Source organism: Scophthalmus maximus, chromosome 11 (genome assembly GCF_022379125.1).
Source record: "Scophthalmus maximus strain ysfricsl-2021 chromosome 11, ASM2237912v1, whole genome shotgun sequence".
Classification (NCBI taxonomy): domain Eukaryota; kingdom Metazoa; phylum Chordata; class Actinopteri; order Pleuronectiformes; family Scophthalmidae; genus Scophthalmus; species Scophthalmus maximus.
Window position 1 is genome coordinate 5,361,582 of NC_061525.1, and position 21,231 is coordinate 5,382,812.

Here is a 21,231-nt window from a genome sequence, read left to right on the forward strand (position 1 = left end):
GTTTCAGCCGACACAGTCAAAACAAACAGTCGCACTGTTGTTAGGCAGAACACTGAGTAATGACCACACAGGATTTGTTAATCACTTGATAGGATCGCGCAACCAGAGCTGGGAACCTGGGCCATCGTATCACCTGCAGACATACACATGGGGTCTGCTGCCGGGGTAAAGGTGGAGACGAGGTGGAGACGAGGTGGAGAGAGGTGGAGGAACACAACAGACTGTGGAGTCAGTCTGGTGTAATGTTACAGAGAGGGCCAGTGCTCCACCTTATCAATAAAACACAACACAACTTTGCATAGCCTCATAGGACAAAAAAAAGCGCACGTGTTGTGTGATGTGACGTGGCACAATTTGCAATTTGATGTAACCAAACATGTTGTTACATTAAAGGTTGAGACCAGTTCCATCTCCAGCGGTGGAGAGTGACGTCAATGCAAACTCCTATTGTGCTTCTTTTTCTATCACTTCATTGCTTCTACTCATTATAGACATGTATTATATTATATTATATTATATATAACTTAATATAGCAGTATAATGTAATGTAACCTGGGGAGATTCGACCACCCACGGCGTTTCACGGCATTATTCTACGTATATTATGTAATACCCGACTGAACGCCATTTTCAGTCATGTGATGAAATATGTGATGCATCATATGACATGACAAGAGATGATGTATGATAACATAACATGACACAGAATTAGATTTGAGATAACGTGACATGACATTGTTATATGATGTAAGACAATATGGATCACGGGAGCAGTAAATATGTAGAATATAACAGCACAACTAGCAATATGTCAAGTTCCCTGTTTGTTTTACCATCTAGTACTTACATCAGCACATACTATATAAATTATGCCAACACACCCACACACATACATAGATACCTCTACTATTTGGCTGCTGATGTATGAATTATGATCCCCAATGCCCATGTACGCTGCACTAACCACAGTCTAATCATCCTGCAGCTCCACACGCTGGTCTGAAATGGCATCCCAGTGCAGACTGGTGGATCCCCTTTCAGTTTGAGCATGGATGCTGGGGGGGGGGGGGGACTCTGCGATGAGCTCATTGTTTTGAAAGCCATATAACAGCCTCCCCCGGGGATAACATGAGAACCCTTGAGGCTCCGATCACGGAGAGAGGAAAGTGACGCTGGTTTCTCTTGTTGATATAAACAGCCGGCACTATGGGGATTTATGCAATGACTGTATGAAGTGTCTCTGAGCCGAGTTAACAGCTGAGTTATCCACTTATTGAGGGGGGAAGTCACCAGCGTCCCTCCAAGAAATTTGGGGAAATACCTGCCTCTGTCCTGCATATAAAAGAAACCAGCCCTTTGTTCTCATCTAGCTGTGATATTGTTCAACAGATATTGTTCAACAGTTGCTCTATGACTCTCAGATATTTATCTCCTGATATCCGAGAAAGAGTTTTGAAGATGATCAGTGATTTAAAAAAAAATCTCAAGTAGGACTAACCCTGGATTGCCTTGTTGGTTGACGGTTAGCAGGATCCTCCAAATGAAAATGGTCTGTAAACTGTGTATCATATTCATTCAGTTGCCCCTAATGGAGTCTATCAATATCTTGTTTATTCATATACAGCACTGTATACACAGAGTCAAACATTTCTATTTCCACTTGTTTTTATATCCATACAGATAGCCTTCCCTTTTCCCCTTTCCATTGTTTTTTATTACATCTTACTATGTGTCTATATTATCCATATGCCTGTCCTTGGCCTTGTGTCCATGCCTTTATTGCCTTTTAGGTTTGCATAGTGCCCCTTTTTCCTCAACTCCTGCTGGTTTTTAACATATAACCCCCAGAAGTTACGTCACTAAACACGGCAGTAAATGTTTGAAATATTGAGATATATTTGTGAAGTATCTCGATTGAAATGACCGAAATGCCCACGTCCTCTCCATCTCCCCTTGTGGTGCAGGAGAAATGTCAAGTCAAGTGTGAAGAGACATGATGTGCTGCATATGCACATTCCTCCACACTGTGTTGACATTGACTTGTCATTAGAGGGATTTGGTGAGCCACACACACACACACACACACACACACACGCACACACACACTCACACACACACCAGGTCCATCTGTCCAACTCTGTTTGAGGTGAAAGGGATGAGGTAATGGTGTCATTGGCGTGACCTCTTCACAATAAACCCTGTTTATTCAGAGTTCTCAGATCAAATGAACGAAGGTTGGCATCGGACCAGTGCTTCATTGCTTCTCACCGTTCAAAGCTCCTCAGCCGGACGGGCAGAATGTTTCTAAAGCTACAAGGAAGATGGGGGGAAAGTACAGTTCCTCGATCAATGAAACTGAAAGGAACAAGAATGACATAAGACCAGTTTCCTGTTGTTTGGGTGTTTCAGTGTGGATACTGGTCGACAAATACAAGTGGATGAAGGTTTTTCAAAATGAACTACTTGTCCAGAATGAATAGGCTTGGTGTATACGTAGAATGAACTTCAGTGCTGGGAAAATCCTGTAACATTTTATCTTCTCGCTGCCCCGTCATTCCTTCTGCAAATGGAACCAACCTGCAAAAAGAAGAAAAATATGTAAAAGTGATATTTATAGCACAATTACTCATTTTACGGCCGTGCGGCAACAGCTTGGAGTTTCCAAGGCTTGGGATTCTTTATCAAGGTTTCATTTTGAGATTGAAGTTGAAAAACTGGGGATATTTTCTACATAGAGATACTGTCGAGAGCTGATAAGGGACCTGCTTCTGAAATTTGAACTTGGAAAAACTAACTGGCAAACAACTACCAATGTGTTTGCACACACTGTATATTATCACGAAAACACCCATTCATTTAAAACCTTTCTATCTGACAATTCTTGTCAAAATGCATGAACGCACAAACTTTCATCATGATAATCTACTGTGTGAAAGGTAAGCGGGTATGTCCTCGATGCAAATGACCACTTACTGTAAAAAAACAAAACTAAATGTTTCCTTGTTTCTTTCTTTTTCAAAATACATCTATCATGACGATTAAACTACAGGCCAGATGAGATGATAGAGTGGCTCGGTGTGTCGCTCTCATATCAGGAGATATGTTAACTGAAGTTTTGAATGTAAACACAAGCAGAGCTTCTTCTCATGTTATCTCTGGCGGGCAGTGGCGGCTCACACCCAGCACAGAGCATCTTTATCGTCCCACCGGGACACTGCTAACATCCATCTGATAAGGTAACAGGGGCTGCCCCAGTCCACCCAGATAGCTTCTCCTTCACCTGTTGACAGGTAGTTTTGTGCCTACTGCCAGATCAGGTTCTGGGTTTGGCTCTGACATCACTGGGTGACAGAGAGGTTTTACCCTCCGCTGTCTCTCAAGCCTGTGTCCCTTTTAGCGGATAGTCATCACAATGACAGTGGGAGCTAATTTGTTAGAAGGAAGGGCTGATGATAAACATATGAACACACTAATTATGACACCAATGTGTCAGTAAAATAAGGGACACTAGGATTATCACCTGACTCTGCAGCTCTGCTCGGCTTTGCTGAGTTTTATGACGAGCAACCCAACATCTGGCTTAACTTTCATTCGTGGGAACACATATGAAGGGTTTCTCCTTCCTTTGAGGCTCTCGCCATGTCTCCCGCCTGCTACCAGATTCAACGACAGAGAGGGGGGGACGGGGGGGACGGAGAGTGAGAGAGAGGGGCAGAGTTTAGGGGTGAAGTTAGGGAGTCAGATAGCCTCGAACTTTCATTTGACCTGACCTAGTTAAGAGACCGAAGGACAAAAAGAGGATCTGGCTGCTGTGGTTAAAATACAAAAAAAGTGACAACACACTGATCACACGAATGAATACACCTGTTAAGTGCTGCTGTCTCATGGTCCAGACTGTGGGGGTGGACTCAAGTCAACAGACCACACTGTTAGTGGGTGGAAACAGTGCATCCCCCAAAATGTCAACTTTTTCAGGAACTGGGAAAAACAAAGCAGTGCACTTTTAAGAACAACAACCCCACACATCTTTCAGTTTCTCTCATTCGTTTTGAGAAGAATAATAATAGGCTGTAATAAGTTTTCTGTTTTACGTTACTTTGCATTTGAAACTGGGAATCTGTAAATCTGAAACACATAAAGCCACAAAGTTACCACGTGAGCGTGATATTGGTTCTGTTATGCTCTTATTAGTAGCAGTAAAGTAGTAAAATACCTTGATTCAGCAACATAGATGGAGCTTTGATTACTGTGAACAGAGACAAATCATGACAGTGGCTAAATGAATATGGTTTCCTCAAAATTGTATATCATTTTTAAATGTTATAACAAACAAAGTTAGTATATATTTCACATCACATCTAAATATCAACCGGGGGCAAACCAAATGTAAAGCTAATCAAATCAAGCACAGACAATTGTATTGTTTTTGATAATTGAAAACACGAACATATGTGAAAACCATATTAACATATTTTATAATTGATAGAACAATAAAAGCATGAACTTGTGCACAGTGAGAGGGTCTATGTTGTGTCTAACACGTTTGTGATACTAGATATTTGACCGGAATGTGACTAAGGTTGTACATGTTGTGCAGTGAAGTTGATTTACAGGTGGTGAGGTTGAGATTAGAGTTTGAGGTTGAGATTGTCGGACCGACAGAGAGGGAGACGGGAGGAGCGACCTGGTTCTAACGCAGGAGTGAGACACCAGGCGGCAGAGCTTATTTACATGCTTATCACAACTGCAGAGGTATAGATTACCTGTCAGAGAGAGGCCACAGTGTGTGTGCGTGTGTGTGTGTGTGTGTGTGTGTGTGTGTGTGTGTGTGAGAAAGAAAGAGAGAGAGAGTAAGAGCGAGAGATAGGCTCAGAGCTCTGTGTTCACCTTATCTGGTGGCGTCATGTCTTCTCTCTATTGCATGGCTGCACTCAGGTTACACACACACACACACACACACACACACACACACACACACACACATACATTGCAGGACAGAAAACAATGTCGATGATGCAGGGTGGAACCAAAAACCATCTTGTCGGATAACTTCATCACAGGTGGCATCAACCAAGAATTGACATCAGCAGGTGTTTTCGGTGCCCGGCGTGTGTCCGGCCTGAGAGTGTTGTGCCCACCAGTGTCTGACCCTTTGACCGACACAATTGCAAGAAACTCCATGAGAACAATCAAGACAAACACTCTGATAACAACGGTTTTAAAAGTTAGGTTCCCCCGTCTTTCTTGAAACAATTGTTGTATGCTAACTTCCTGTACACAGAAACAGTTTCATCTTGCAGTAATTACTCCTCTTGTTCATATCTGAAATTGTAAGATCCTTCCCTGTGCAAATTCAGTGCAAGCTGATGGCGTACAAAATCCACAGCTCTTGTCCTGAACAAACGTGTATCACTGTTAATTTGATATAATAATGGCGCTTTGCAACTCTCATCTCCCAGAAAGAGAAAGACGGAGAAGATGAAAAAAGTGAGACAATAAAGAATGAATTAACACATTACTATAAAAGAAATTATTCATGTGACAGACCATACATTTACACGTGACTTCTTTTCATTTTAAATTTATGGACCTAAGAATCTGTCAACAAAGTCATAACATCGAAGTAATTCATGGAAGCATTGGAAAAATATACATAGACTGCAACAATTTAAGAGAAGCTCCCAAACAGCATTGTTGATAGTTACAGTCTTGACTCGCATTAAAATTCATTATCGAGTCACTACGAGGGAACTGACTTCATGTCACACAAAGTCTGTTTGTCTGTCTTGGCAAGAGGATGTTCGCCTGGGCATGTACCAGACCCCCCCCCCCCCCCCCCCCCCCCCCCCCCCCCCCCCCCCCCCCCACACACACACACACACACACTCCCTCATCCTGCCCAAACAAGTGGGTGTGCATACAAATCTGCAGCTAGAGGAGATGTGGGGGGGGGGGGGGGTCTTGAGACAAGCTGCCGTTTCCAGCCGATTAAACAGCCTCCGACCCAGGAGCTCCGTTGGGCCGCCCCTGTCTCATGCCCTGCAGCTAAAAGGTTGTCCCCAGAAAACAATGATCTGAGGGTCAGGGGTCGCGACAGCGGGGGTGTCAGAAGTCATTTGGGATGCTAATGTCATTCAGGGTTTTCAGACTACAGGGTGTAAAAGCTTCAACAGTCACGCTGTTTTTTTGACGTGCAGCTTTAATGTAGGTGTCCTTTCATGTAAGTTTTTTTTTTTTGTAATATTCCCGGGATGCTCGTGAGTGTTGCAGACACCGAGAAGTGTCAAAGGGAGATTAGAAAATACAAAAGCATAAGGGAAAAAAATGCACTGGAGTGCAGATATATTTTTGCATTAATAAGTAATGTTCCCTTAAAAAATCCTTCCGCAAACTATTCATTATGTGTGCAACTCACCATATGAAAGTCACACTCCAGATGTGTTTAATGAGTGACGGCATATTGGGATTAAACGATTTGTCATAAACCGATCCCAGTGTTACCAAAACATTCACTAATCCTGGATTATAATTTCACATGTTTGGATTTAGGAATCTCCTAAATGCCATGACAATGATTTCCAGTGAAGCTTCATCTGCAGAGAGTTTGCTTTAAAAAATGTCTTTTACATATCTATCCCAGAAACTAATAAATGCACAAAAATATGGTGATGGCTTTGGTGGGCTGCTCTGCCAGTCATTTCAAATCAATCCACAGTTAGACGTGATGACGATCAGGAGAAAAGAAATAATGTGATCACACATGATAGCAATGAAAATATGACGAACACATTATATGTCATTTTAGCAGCATGTGTCCCCAAGAGAGAAACATAGGGGAAGTCTTCTCATTAAAATTGTTTAAAACCTTTTTTTTCTTCTCATCAATAATGCAGGACAATCTGCTGGATAACAACCACATAGCACCAGAACATCTGTGCAGCTACCACAAATACATTCACTGGACTGGATTAGAATTCTACCTGTTTCTGCTCTGTTGTTAAAATGCATAACAGTCTTCATGTATGTCCAAATGGGTCTGGGCCGTTTAACAAACTACTATTAGTTGCATCAATGTGAAATGCAGATCGCGTGGATTAGAATAATACTTACTCAAGTGTAAATACTGAGTGTACTGTTGGCGTCCACAGGGAAACATGTCACTACTGTTAAAAAGATTAGATTCACTGAAATGAGAGCTTCAACAGCTGATCTGTAACAGGTAATGCGCTAACCCTCGAGACAAAATGAATAATCCACCGGATTGAAACTGTACACCACAAGGACATTTTGCCACTCCATCAAGATGCTTGGACAGCTGACTTGATGGGGGAATCCTAGGCATTTTAATCCTGGACAGGGTTATTTACACCCCGGTGTAACATGAGGGTCACTGACACTGATGGAGTCACTCACAAGTCTACAGTTTCAGTCCATTATTTATTTTTTGTCGTTTTGATGTTGCAATTGGGACGGTGAGAGGAACGTTTGCCCCCACCATCATGTTGAAATCTTTTTTTCTTTTTTTTTTAATAAATAGATGAGAGAACTGAAAACGCTAACACTAACAACAGGCCGAGATCTTTATTTTTCTGAATCACACGCAAAACTAAATGACAAATGTCAGCAGTGATTATCAGTACTTCTTGTTTTCTGACTCTCTCTCCCCCACTGCACTTGCCACAGATGTGCTATAAACAATGACACTTCACACTAAATGCTGACTCAGCCCCACCCCACACAGGATCTGATTGTGTTTGTCTACACAGCTGCTGCAGGTGTGTGTGTGTGTATGTGTGAGTGTGTGTGTGTGTGGGGGGGGGGGGGGGGGGGGGGGGTGGAGAGGAAATGTCTTGTTTCTCAAGATAAAGAGATAGGGGGAGGGGGTACAGGATATGAAGGACATTAACTATTACACTTCAATCCTTTACACTGTAGCAGATGAACATTGTTGTACGATGCTGCAGAAAGTCCAAGATTTGATATTAAAAAAATAATATTTAATCAACAGAAAAAGACAGAAAGGAAACAGAAAGAGGGAGGTGGAGACAGAGGGAAACAGACAGCAGCATCCTACTGAGGGGGCATGTCAGCACTTGTTGTGGAAGACGAGTTTGGTAAAGCAGGCCTAGCTCACCAGGTGACACTGTGGGTGGACCATCAAAATAAAAGCCTTTACCAGATGGTTAGGGTTAGAGTACAGAAAAGAAGACCAAGCGGAGACATAAACTGGTATTAACACTCACTCTACACTGTTCACAGGTGCATGGTAAAATACATTATGAATAAGTATCTGGTGAGTGGATAGGGGACTTGATATGCATATAGTTAGACCATATGTGTAGTTTCTGAATATCATGTTTGGCATGTATGAACATTTATGAGGTGCCTCTTCGTATCTTTTTTTTTTCACAGTACATTTCCATACATTAAAATAGATCAACATACATATGGTCTTATTCAAAACTAATGATGTGAGCAAACATTGGTACATTTTACATCTCTGCCATACACTCTTGTTAATACAAGCGTGAGAGTGAAAACAAGAGCAGCCACTTCATGCAGAGGCTGTGTCTCCAGCAGGTCTGTTCTGGAATCCACCCATGCTTATCACACATCTTCCTAATTACTTCTCTGTCTTAATACGTTAATTAGTATTTCCTTTCTCCATTCAAACAACTTCATGTTGGAGCGTTCACTTTGTTGGCTATGCATGTTGAAGCCATGTTAAGGCCTTGTCTCATTATGTTAATTCAACCAGAAGGATTTAGAAATGTGTTCTAACAACAAGAAACAAACAAGAGGCCAAACATTTTTCACCGGGTTCAATTACCGGGTTCACGTGGGGCTGTGTTGTATTCTGAAAATCCTACCGGATGTTCAACCCCCTTCGTCTGACTTGACAAAGATCCTCTAAAAGCAGAGAGCTCGAGGCAGCGCTCAGACCCGAAAGCCCGGACAGAGAGAGAGAACAGCGCGGACGGCGAGCTGCTCCGTTTGTACCGGCTGCACGACGATACATTTAAAAAAAATCTTTTGATGGGTTAATTACTATTAACTATTTGCCTTTTTTTCATCGAGACAATCCAAACCGGGGAAACTTTTTTTTAAAAATGGAGTGACACATCCCCCTCCCGTCAACCCACGAGTGGAACCGTAACGCGCCGCGATCCTTCACCCGTCTCATCACCTGCTTGTTTTCGCGGCACGTTCGATTCTCGCCGATGTCCCCCTGCTGCCGCCGGTTCCTGGCCTGCACTCTGCCTCACAACGGATCGTCACACGGACCAAGTAGGTGCCTTCGCTGCCGGGGGGAGGATGTTCTGTGCGCAGACAGCCGCTAGAAGATCTGACAGCGCAGGCTCGCATCACCCGCGGCTGCAGCTGTCAGCAGAACCTGCGTGGGTTCTGCTGACAGCTGCGGCCGGGTTTTAAACTTTGTCCAGATCAGGATTTGTTGACTGCCTCATTTAAATCATTTCCCCCATCTTTAACGTCAGCAACCATCCTGGCCATATCTTTGATGGGACCTCTCTTATGAGGTTTCCTCTTTACTGGTCCTCGGGCTGGTTTCATCTTGTTGTTGATTCTGTCTGTGGGACGGGTCGCGACATGTGACATACAGCAAACGATAATTACTTTAAAAAAAATCTTCTCAGTGATGAATGCAAATCGAAACCATTTAGTTCACACGTTAGACAGAGATATGTGTGTGTGTGTGTGTGTGTGTGTGTGTGTGTGTGTGTTTGTGTGTGTGCGCGCGCGTCTGGGAACGCGAGGAGTGTTGAACATCGTTACAATACAAATACACGTTTTGATCAAATTCAGTCTTTTCTGGTCGTAAAGCGACAAACGCAGGGTCGTCGATCGTCATTGTATGTATTTATTCATTCATCATTTCACCGGTTTACCCAGTGTTCGCTCAGACGTCACGTGGAGAGGTCCTTAAACACGGTATCAGTGGTTAAACTGCATCGTTGAGGTCGTCCGTGTCGGTTCATTCGACGCTGCTACTCTACATCTTATTACCGCCGTGACCGAGGGTCGGGTGACTGGCCGCTGCGCACGCGCCTCTGCTCTTCAGCACGCGTGTGTGTGTGTGTGTGTGTGTCTGTGTGCGCGAGCGCGCACGCGCGCGTGCTAGCCAGTGCTTTGGGCGGGCGGCACGGATTTGTTTACAAACAGCAGTCTCGTGGTCCCGCTCGACGCCGCCCCCTGCCGGTCGGAGAGGGGGGGTATAGGTTGGTAGGTCGAACTGAACTGAAGAGCAAAAGGGAGGAAAAAACTAAAATTAGACGTGCAGAATTATGCTGGACATTTTTATGCTGGACATTTTATGCAGTAAAATACGTACATACACATTGTTTTTCCTGGTATTTTGACTTTTTAGTAGTTCTATTACAATTGCGAATATTATTTAGTTTTTAGTACTTAGCTTATTATTTTTGTCCATCCATCCATCCATTATCTGTACCGCTTCATCCTTTAAGGGTCGCGGCCAATCCCAGCTGACACTTGGCGTGAGGCGGGGTTCACCCTGGACAGGTCGCCAACCCATTGCAGGGCCAACACACAGACACAAACAACCATTCACTCTTACATTTAGAGTCTCCAGTTAACCTAACCCCTACTAACAGGTCTTCAGACTGTGGGAGGTAGACGGAGAACCCGGAGAGAACCCACGCAGACGCAGGGAGAACATGCACACGAAACATAGAAAGGCCCCGCTTGGCACCTAAACCCAGATTTGTATCAAGAACCTTCCCGGTGTGAGGCGACAGTGCTCACCACTACGCCCTCTTGCAGCCCCCTATTATTTTGTGTAAATTTAAATTCAGTTTAATGTACATAAACATAGGGCTTTAATTTTTGGGGAATATATCTAGTCTAAAAGAGATTTTGCTGAGCTGCAGATTACGTCTTCAAATTTGTGGTTTTGTTCCACTAAAAGTCGAAGCAGTGAACTGTCTCCTGAGAGGCTGAAATGTGCAGATATTTTACTTTTTTCTCAATTAAATGATAAGGTAAATAGTTGCTGTTTATTTTTCTTTCAATTCAGCTCCATATATAAAACACCTGCGTTTTTTGGCACTTATTTGACGCAGCGGTACTCACTGTCTAATACACATGGTTGTGTATTTACAAATGTACTTCAATGTTTCCTGCGTGTGATTTAGGCGACTACTGATATGGCCCTTGCAGAGACCATCGAGGGCGTAGGGGAAACTGGAGGAGGGGGAAATGGCCCCCTTCCACGCCACAACACCTGCCGCATGGAGCTCCCTCGCCCCCTCCACTCCTGGCCCGGTCTGCTCACCACCACCACCACCATCACCAGCGGTCCTGGCACTGGCCGTGGTGCAATACACCTCCACCACCACCACCACCATCTGCATCCTACGCAGCCTCTCCATCTGTCGCACCCGCAGGCTCACCAGCAGTTTCCTGCATTACCGCCATCGCCGCCGTCGGCACCGCCTCCTTCGCCACTCTGCAACCAGAGGGAAGAGAGGGATGGAGGCGCAGTCAAACCCAGTGCCTTGTCAGGAGAGGAGTCAGGTAAGAAACAATGTTGACATGATTTTATACAGGTGGGGCTGAGGGTAGACGAGGATAGACATTAACAATTGCAACTGAGTTGTGTCATTCAAGTCGCATGGATTCCTTCTCCCTTTTTTTTCGCTGACTGGAACTGGAGGCAATGTAACACCATTATTTGTAAGATCTGTATCCCAGCACACAGGAAAAAATTTAAGCTGCCAATTTGATCAACAACAAGAAGCAGCGTGGAATTGTGGTCAGCACTGCCAGGTCCTCTGCTGCAGGAACAAGCTGCACACAGCATGCATGCACTGAATACAGGTTCTGATGTGAATGAATCAAAATAGTAGATGTGACTCAGCCGTACAACCTCCACTCTTCAGTAAACATGATCCAAGTAAGGAGGAGAGTATCTCTTATGTGCGTGCCGCACCCGCGGCCGTATCTCCATGACAGGAGACTGTTGTGGCGATGTTGATGGAGGCCAGTGGGGGAGAGGGAGTGCAGAATGAGGGGGATGTTTTATAGCTGTCACAGGGAAACACATGTGACTCCTCTATTGTACACTGGCCTTGTAACCAGCCGGCCTGCACAGGACTCAGACAGTGAAACTGATATGTCTGTTGTTGTTGTTTCACCACACAGTGTACGATGTCTGTCTGTCTTTTGAGGTGTGAGGGAGGAAGGTGTGTGTGTGTGTGTGTGTGTGTGTGTGTGTGCCTGTGTGTGTGTGTGTGTGGGGGGGGGATGGGGGGGGGATGGTGAATCATTCCTCAAGGCGTTCGATTTGTGTCTTGTTACAGTGGAGAGGTGTTTGAGTTCAGCGATGGGAGAAACACCGTTCATTCCCATTGGATCAAGTCGAGTCAAACTTTTTTTTCCCCGTGCAAGCTGTAGAAAGGGAAATTTCAAGCAGCAACTATTACAAGAAAGGCCGGTTTACACTTGGCACGGAGCCACTGTAGTCGGACAGATTTGTAGTAATGTAAACAGATAAATTCCCCCGCCCCTCTGCTCCTCCTCCTCCTCCTCCTCCTCCCTTCAGCTGAAAGTCAGCTGAGCATCTCAGGCATGTTCAGACTTGTCCTCTGTCCTCTGGCTGCTGAAAGAATCATTGTGCAGCATTTCCTCCTGGTCTGAGTGGCTCAGCCAGGCAGCACAAAGTCCTGTCAATGTAACAAATTTGAGTTTGGCAATCTGTAATCAAGATTGAAGGGAGGAACGGACAGACATACAGTATATGACGTGTGTACACAATAGAGCAAAATAGTAGATTTACAGTATGAATAGTCAGGATGACAATGATCAGAGAATATGATCTTGGAGGACACTGAGTTACTCTCAGGTGTGGTCAACAGATAGAACCTTAATCACCCAACCTCTCCACCATGACGACCAACGTCAGCCCGCAGTAAATCAGACCTTGCAGTCAGGCTACAGATTCCTCACGACGCTCATTTGTAAAGCTATGTAACTTAGTGAGGTAGTTAAGTTTGTGAGTTCAGCAGTCAGCAAAGAGTCAATGTGTTAATCTGTTTCATCAGTCAGTCAGTTACTCAGTTTGTTATCCAGTGAGTTAATTATTCTGTCAGTCTCCTGTTAAATCAGTCTTTGGCCAATAAACCAGAATTACTAATTCATCCATTGCTTTATTAATCAGTGAGCCAGTCTCCCAGTTATCAATCAATGTAAATAAACCAGAGTCAAGATAATCTGTAAACCACCATGTTGGATCGTTTAATAGTTACTTAATGTAGTTTGTTATTTAGCCAGTTGGCTTTAATTTGTAGATTAATTAGTCTTTTTGTTTGTCAGTTCAATAAGCAGTTTGTTAGATGTGTCGTCAAAAAGGGTGAGCCAGCTATGCAGCTCATCGTTGAGCTTTCTACCTCCATTGATAGTATGTCTGGTTCATTCTACTTTGATTTTTAATGCCACCAGCCCCCACCCAACAACCAAACCGCCCCCGGTCTCTCCTGACAGGGGTCTCTCCCTCTGTCGCCCTGGCAATCTGTCGGCCTGTCACAAAGACAGGTTCACCCCGTGCCCCGCCCCTTTCTTTCACCCCACCCTATCACAGCTTGGCCAGCCGCTTTGTCGGCCAATCACATTGAGATGTCTCCAGGAGCGCTGCTTTAGAGTTACCTTGGTAACAAGCCAGGGTTTTCCTGTATCGCTCTCTCTTTTCTCTCTCTCTCTCCCTCTTTCTGTCTCTCCGTCTCTCTCTCTCCGTCTCTCTCTCGTCTCTCTCTCTGTCTAGTCACCTGCATCTTTAAAGGATCAGTGGTAATCCTCCTAGCAAAGCAAGTGCTGTGGTTGCCAGGGGTGGCCGTTTCTGTGGCAACTAGAGTTGTGGTTGCCGTAGGCGATTGTCTCCATGCCAGAGACAGGGGTCGCTTTACAGGAAAGCTGTAATTGTACAAAGTAAAAAAGAGCAAACTAGGGACTCACAGGTGTGTCGCAGAAAGGTTAGAACAGGCTATCTACTCCTCTTTCATAGAACTGGTATCAAACTGGCACAGTGACATTTGAAGTAATGTAATTTAGGATAAATAACAAGACCACTCCCTGTCTGAAGTGAATGGGACAAAAATCAAATCAAATGGCAAAAGAGAAGAAAAGAGACGTGGCCATTACTCTGGGTTTCTTGCGGTAGATAAATCATTCATGTGGTTAAATTGCTTACACTTAATTGGTTGAATAAACACATTTAAGCAAGAAAAACAAGTAAATAATCATAGATAAATATCAAACACGTCCAAACTATTTTTTTTGTTTGAAAAAAATCTGAATATCTGTAGACTGTTTGTCCCACCAAAGGGACCAGACAGAAGATAAAGGGTATCTGTCTGTTAAAAAAACAAACACGTACACAGTCTGTAAACACACAACAAACTTAAACACACACACACACATACGATACCTCGCCATACCAGACTTATTAAGGAGATTAAGAGATTACTCTCCCAAGTTCCATGAAGAGGAAAATAAGTCACTATCAACAGTTCAGACTCCTTAAGAAATGCGTGCGTGCGTGCGTGCGTGCGTGCGTGCGTGCGTGCGTGTGTGTTGCTAGGCCAGAGAAATAAACAACCACGCTATTAACCACAGATACTTTTTTGGTACGTTTTTAATGTCAAAGGACAAGACTGAAGTTTAATTGTAGACATTAATCACCCACATGTGAATGCAAAACATTTAAAAATCCTCGTGGTTATGGATCTCTATATCTGTGAATTGCTCCGAATTCCCTGTGAAGTCACATGGACGTTGATCTTGATGATCAGTAACGGCCTGAGAGCTGGTGTGACTGATGTGTGATGTCGTGTGGGTTCTCTGGGTGTGTGTGTGTGTGTGTGTGCTGGTGTATTTGCTCGATAAATAAGGCTGTTGCTTGGCAGCCTGGTCTGTGTAGGGAGGCAATTAATGTACTGTACGCTGCTTCTTGAGAATAAATTAAGTAAGAGTCAGAGCATGGGGAAGAACAAGGGTCGAATTGAAAAGAGGGAGAAGGAGAAATGCACAGTGTATTATTTTCTCTGTTAGTATCCTATTATTATTTATTTTTTATTTATTTATTCAGCCTTTTCTGCTGCAGACTTGGACCTAGACGAGAGCCAGGAGGCTTCCAGGCGGCAGGGGCCTTTGCCTGACCTGCTGCCCCAGACCGAGCACCCATCCTGGGCTTCACCACACCACAGAGCACCCAGGGGAGAGGCCGTGCAGGAGCTGGAGGTCAGGAGAGTGGCCAGCCAGCTGAGGGCCATCGGAGACCAACTCAACGCCACAATCTTCCGCAGAGCGGTAAGAGAAGGAGCACGGGGTTAACTGTGTCTTTTATACAGTGTTCTGTTTAAAGGTGTTGAGCTAGTTAGACATCAGTCTGATTGTCTTTCTAAAGCGAGGAGAGGCATGAATAAATGTTGTTATGAACACTTACACACCCTTGAAACAAAAATGATTATAAGAGTGATTTTTGGACAGCTTGTGATGCTGATAAAAAAGAGCCTATGAGCACACATTTATTGATTGTATTTATTGTATTTTTAGAACATCAATAAGATGATAAAAACTTAACAGGAAAAGCAGCAGATGAGAGACGGACATGAATAAAATGTAATAATCCAAAGCAGAACCAGTCCTGAACACACTCGGTGTCGTCACAGTGAGTGTGTGATATGTGATTCTCCCTTCACCCAAATTGAACTGAGAACGTGACTGTACAATGTTTACTGTGTCCTCGAACCGCATGGTCACATGGACTGCCGCACGCACACACACACACACACACACACACACACACATCAAAACTTGCATGTGTTGAGTTATTCTCGTCCATCCTCTATTCACTCCTTTCTTCTGTTCTTTCATTTTCTTCTTTTTAAGTTTACGCTTTCTAAAAATCACTGTCATTCAAGATATTTTTTCTCCCTCTCCTCCTCCCTTCACATTAATGACAGAACGATTTCACAACAATTATTTACTGACGGATCTTTTATCCTTCCGTCCTTTCTTCCCTCCCTCCTTCCCTTTTTTATTTTACACAGTTTCCTTCTCCAACGCTCTCGCTGCCCTCTCTTTCCCTTTATAAAGAATCAGTAACTCTATCAGCACAGCAGTTTGCATAATGTCATTTTCACACAATAAACAATACTCTCTTGATAAATCAATTATGTTTTAATACACAGATATAAAGTCTGCTGGTTTTCCCCAGTGAGGTCTATTTTCTTTTTATTGTTGTTTCTTTCTCTCCCCTCCCTCGTTCTCTACCTCTCTGCTCTGGATCGCGTGAGGACTTGGCAGCAAACCCCCCCTCCTCTCCCCCTCCCCCTCCCCGCTACTCTCTCTCCCTCACCGTCCCGCCTTTTGCACACAAACAATGATGACGTCACCTACTCTTGGCTCTCGGCGACATGACATGAACTGCGCTCTCACACACACACACACACACACGCACACACTTTGTGAGGGTGTAGCAGCCCCTTTGACGGAAAAGTGTAGCAGGTTTCCTTTGGTTGCTGCTTTCAGTCCTGTCTGTCTGTCTGGTGTGTGTGTGTTGTGTGTGTGTGTGTGTGTGTGTGTGTGTGTGTGTGTTTCTGTTAGACAAACCGACTTTACTTTATTCTCAAGGGTAGATTGTGCGTGTGTTGGGCAAAAAACATGAGCAGTTTGAAACAAAAGGAAGAAGGGAGGAAATGAGAGGAGGAGGAATGGAGATTTTATAGTAGTTAGGGAGGGGATGGAGGGATGGAGGGAGGGTCAACCACGGCCATGTGAGGTTAATGAAGTTCAGAGCAGCGTCCCACACTCTTGCTTATCGTCTTATTTTGAGCTGTGCTGAGGGATCCTCATAATTCTTACCCATGCAGTCATGTAGTCTTTCTCTCCACCGCCCATTACTTTGAACGTTTACTTTGTCTATGCTAAGTTCTCTGTCTTTATAAGATATTGACTTATCAGTTTGAAAAGTTAGTTTTTTTCCGTTCTACCCAGATACTCACTACCACTAATTGTTGAGTTTACAAAAGAATGTTCAGAATTGCCGCAGCAGCTCAGACACCTCAATATGTTAATAACCCCTTTACAGTACTTTTGCAAAATGGGATCATTGCGTCTTTCGTAGCTGCCGCTCCACGTCTCGGCGGGAACAGTGAGGGACAGCCCTGACGTGCACGAAGTCATAGGATTTCAAGTCACTTAGATATATCAAACATGTCTGTGTTTTATTTGGACTCACGTCAACTCTGTCTCTCTCCCTCGCAGCACGTCGCCCCCCAATGGCAGGACTGGAGAGACGCCTGCCGAGGACTCCTCAACCTCATCACTCAGACTCTCAGCACCCTCTACAGGCTCACGTAGACAGCCGGGTCGCCGGCCACCACCAGTTCCACCGCGGCTTTCAGGACGCAGACGCTGTTGTGCATTTGAACCTGGAGGACTAACGTTGCCTGAAATCAAACATTTTCTTGAAACAAAGAAATTGGGAGAATGAGCTTGAGGTGTTTTTTGCAACCTGGAACAGGAGGCTGCCTGTAGAAATGCTGCCTGTCTGCCTGAACGACAGTGGGTCCGTCAGTCAGTCTGCTGGTACAGACTGCACCTGACGCACTGACGTTCACTTTTCTACCTGTAGATTTTGTAAAAAAATCAATTTGCTTTCACTGTCTTTGTCAACATCTCGGGGGTCAGATCTTTATGTAGCAGCTGTGACGTGTGTGTGTGTGTGTGTGTGTGTGCGCGTGCGTGTGTGTGCACATGGCAGACCTGGGTCAAACAAAAAGGTGGTGCATGCTTAGATACCGCGGCCAATTTAAAATTTGGTTATTTATACCACATAAATGATTGTTTGTAAATGAAGTGGTTCTGAAGGGAAGGTCTTCACCATCTTCTGCAGTTTATGTTACTATCAGCCACAATTTTGTCGTCCGAAAACAGATGATGTCCCTCCTTTTCTCCCCCTTGATAATGGAGAATCATCTGCTAATCATCACATCTTCTTTTGCTGTGGGAGAGTCCACCGTTCTGAACTGGTTAAAACTAATTCTGAGTATTATAACAGACGTAAATTGACCCTCGTCTCGTGTGTGCATATAACTGTTGCGTCTTCATTTTGCATCCTATTCCCCCCCCCATTCTTAAAAAACTGTGAAACTGGACGCTGTAGTTAAATCGGGTGTTATTCTCTGTCCCAATCTGGAACTGCTTCATTTCATCACATGACGTACGTGCCTTTTTGCTCAGCACTCTGCTGTTGAGACCGAATCTCGAACACCAGGACAATCAACCACACACACACACACACACACACACACACACACACACACACACACACACACACACACACACACACACACACACAAAATCTTTAAGTCCTTTGTTTGCAGTCACTAAACTCAAATGTCATTTGCATTACATTCAAATGCTCCAGCTTCAGCGAGGTTCAAGGTCATTTTAGGACAGAAACCTAAGGACTTAATCCCTACCAAGCACAAGCACACACGCACACGCACACACACACACAACACACACACACACATAGACACACACAGGGAATTGCCACTGTACATTCCCCCACACCGTTTTTTCTACCAGTGTTGGGAGCTGGCAGGGTTCCACTCGCCTGTGTCGACAGTGTTTGTTGTGACTCGACCATATGTAAATATTCTTTTGGACGATGAATCTCAGTAATTTGAAAACTTATGACAGGCTTAAAAAAAGAAAAAGTACTTATCTAAGTGAGAGTTCACTGTGTTTGTTGGGAGGTCATTTTGTATTTCTGAGCAGCCGTTGGCAACGGCAGAGCAAGTTAGAATTTAAATCCAGTGGATTTGAGATGGTATTCCATGAGTTCAAGAAGTATATATGATTTGGATCTTTTGATTGTTGAAAAGTATTTGATGATGTTTGCGAAATGACCCCATTCAGTCGTGTGATTATTTACATTGTAGCTTGGCATAAAATGTAAAAATGCTCATATCAAGAGCATAATTTATTTATTTTCTGTAGCTTGTCTTTTTGGTTCCTTGAAAGAATTTTGTTTTTCATTTTTTTAATGTAATATATTATTTATTTTTTCCTAACATTCCTGATCAAAGCTATTGATTAATCTGTATTTGAGTTGTACCTGTTAAAACAGAGATGGGAGTTGAAGCTGTCAATACACACACTGAAAGACAATACACCACTTTCATATCATATCAGCTTTGAATATAAAATTAAAAAGAAAACAAGAACAAAATTGGCTCAGTCATTTAAAACGGTACTGTCACCATTATAGAATTACACAAACGGAAAGTGATGTTTTGGCTCTCGACAGGTTTATCAGATGAGTTGTAAAAAAAAAATAACTCTCCCAAATTAAGCACAACGAGGAAATCAGACTGAGCTGAAACGTCAACCAGGTATTTCATTTTAAAGCTGTGCAGGTCTGTGTGATTTCGGACAGCGGGTAGTACCAATGGTGCTGCACATGCGAAACAAATGTACGTACTGTCAACAGGGAATTGAATGGAGGCTTTGGCAAAACGAGTTTGATCAGGGTTTGTCTTCGCCATATTCATTACACCACTCTCACTGGGCCTTAGCTGCAGTGTTTTGTAGGTTTTTTAGCAAAGGGCCTTCAAAAAATATGAAGTCAGAATGACACCACACAGCCTGCAGACGTTCGTCTGACATGCGGCTGAGCGACATACAACTCCACAAGTCCACCTATAAGTACCGAAATCAGTTCGACCTGCGAGTGATGGCTCTTCCCCTGGTTGGTAGTTTTTGTGAGGGTGCACTTCCTGGTTCAGCGTGCACCCTGCTCCTCTCCACGACACTCAGTGTCGGTCACATGCAGTGCTTATTTGCTGATTTTCAACGGGTTTTTTTTCTATTGTAAACTTTCTACATGAATTTTGTACTTTTTTCCTTTTTTTACACAATAAAAATGATGAGAAATATATAAACTGGTTTGGTGGTTTTAAACCTAGTTATTAGTGTACTGTGAGTGTAAAACTAAATAAGTCATATATTACACAAATACTATTTGATTTTTTGTTTGACAAAATGTGAAAACATTAACACTTTAAGCTCTTAGAATGTATTCTTACTCTATTTGTCTGTGCTATCATATAATCCTTATTTGTATAGCAACCTTAAGTATTACTGTTTCTAATTGAAACACTTTAATTTATTGAGGGAAAATCCATCTTAAAAGTTGTACAATATTTGTGATGTTTGTCCCGTTTCTTTTACACAAATTATCAAATAGGCAAAGTGTCCAAGTGTTCCATTTAAGAATTTTCTTTCCTTGTTTTAATGATTCATGGTCTAAAGTGCAGGCTGACCAGGGGAGTTTTCAGTCTGCGACAGGAAGTTTGAAGAATTTCTGCGAACAGCAAACGGACAGGATTTTGTTTTCCACCCCTGGCAGTAAGGGAGTAGCAAGCCGCATGGCAGTTCCCCTCTCTGCCTGTGGGAATCTTATTTTGGGACAATGCTGCTCTGACGGAACAGACAAGGACAGCAGCAGTATAATTGAAATGTGGTTCCAGCAGATGTTTACAGATGTTGGTGTCTCATGGGGGTGGGGGCACTGCCCCCTCGCCATGCATTACAGTGGAGGGACAGACACTGCTGGTCTCTATCACATCTGGAGAGCAACAGGGATTAGCTGACAGAAGGTCAAGACCCCTGTTGCTCTCACACACGCACACACATGCACAACAGCTGTTTGCAGTGATGGTCAACATGACAATCTGGTGCAAGGCATGTCCAAAAATACCTACACCAGTACATGTTTTGAGGCTTTTAAACACAGTGGATATAGTGCTGATACATCATTGTTCACGTTCTTGGTGAAATGGTGTTTAAAAAGCCAAAATAGATCACAACAAATTTGATACACATCATGTCGTTCCCCTATCGGTGGACCAGGAGTCCTGAGTTTCCCCGTCACATTCCCAATAAATTATCAATTTAATGATTTAATGTCTGGTATAACATACAATTTAAATAAAGACTGCACAACTGGCCAGTGACAAACAAAGCGTTTATGTTAAGAATGACACATAAATGTTCCCTTAATAGCATTTATATGTGATCACAAACCAAAACAGATTTCAGTGGGCGTGATTAACCAATCTATGACCGGACAGTTAAAGGACAGTCATTTGACTTAATATAATATATCTCATTGACTTCTTAGAA

At 43.5% G+C, this 21,231-nt stretch overlaps 1 protein-coding gene across 3 annotated transcripts; it reads left to right on the plus strand.

Moving 5' to 3' along the window:
* The first annotated feature begins 8,915 nt into the window (after window positions 1-8,915).
* Window positions 8,916-19,988, plus strand: bbc3 (BCL2 binding component 3). 3 transcript variants are annotated; one of them, XM_035623727.2, is made up of 4 exons: window positions 8,916-9,288; window positions 11,200-11,556; window positions 15,122-15,342; window positions 17,302-19,988. In XM_035623727.2, exons 1-4 carry the CDS (start codon window positions 9,222-9,224, stop codon window positions 17,395-17,397), a joined length of 741 nt encoding a protein of 246 aa, XP_035479620.1. In that variant the 5' UTR covers window positions 8,916-9,221; the 3' UTR covers window positions 17,398-19,988. The 3 variants fall into 3 exon arrangements, with proteins under 3 accessions (XP_035479620.1, XP_035479621.1, XP_035479622.1); XM_035623728.2 differs by having other exon boundaries at window positions 8,918-9,288; window positions 15,137-15,342; XM_035623729.2 differs by having other exon boundaries at window positions 8,920-9,288; window positions 11,175-11,556.
* Window positions 19,989-21,231: the final 1,243 nt, after the last annotated feature.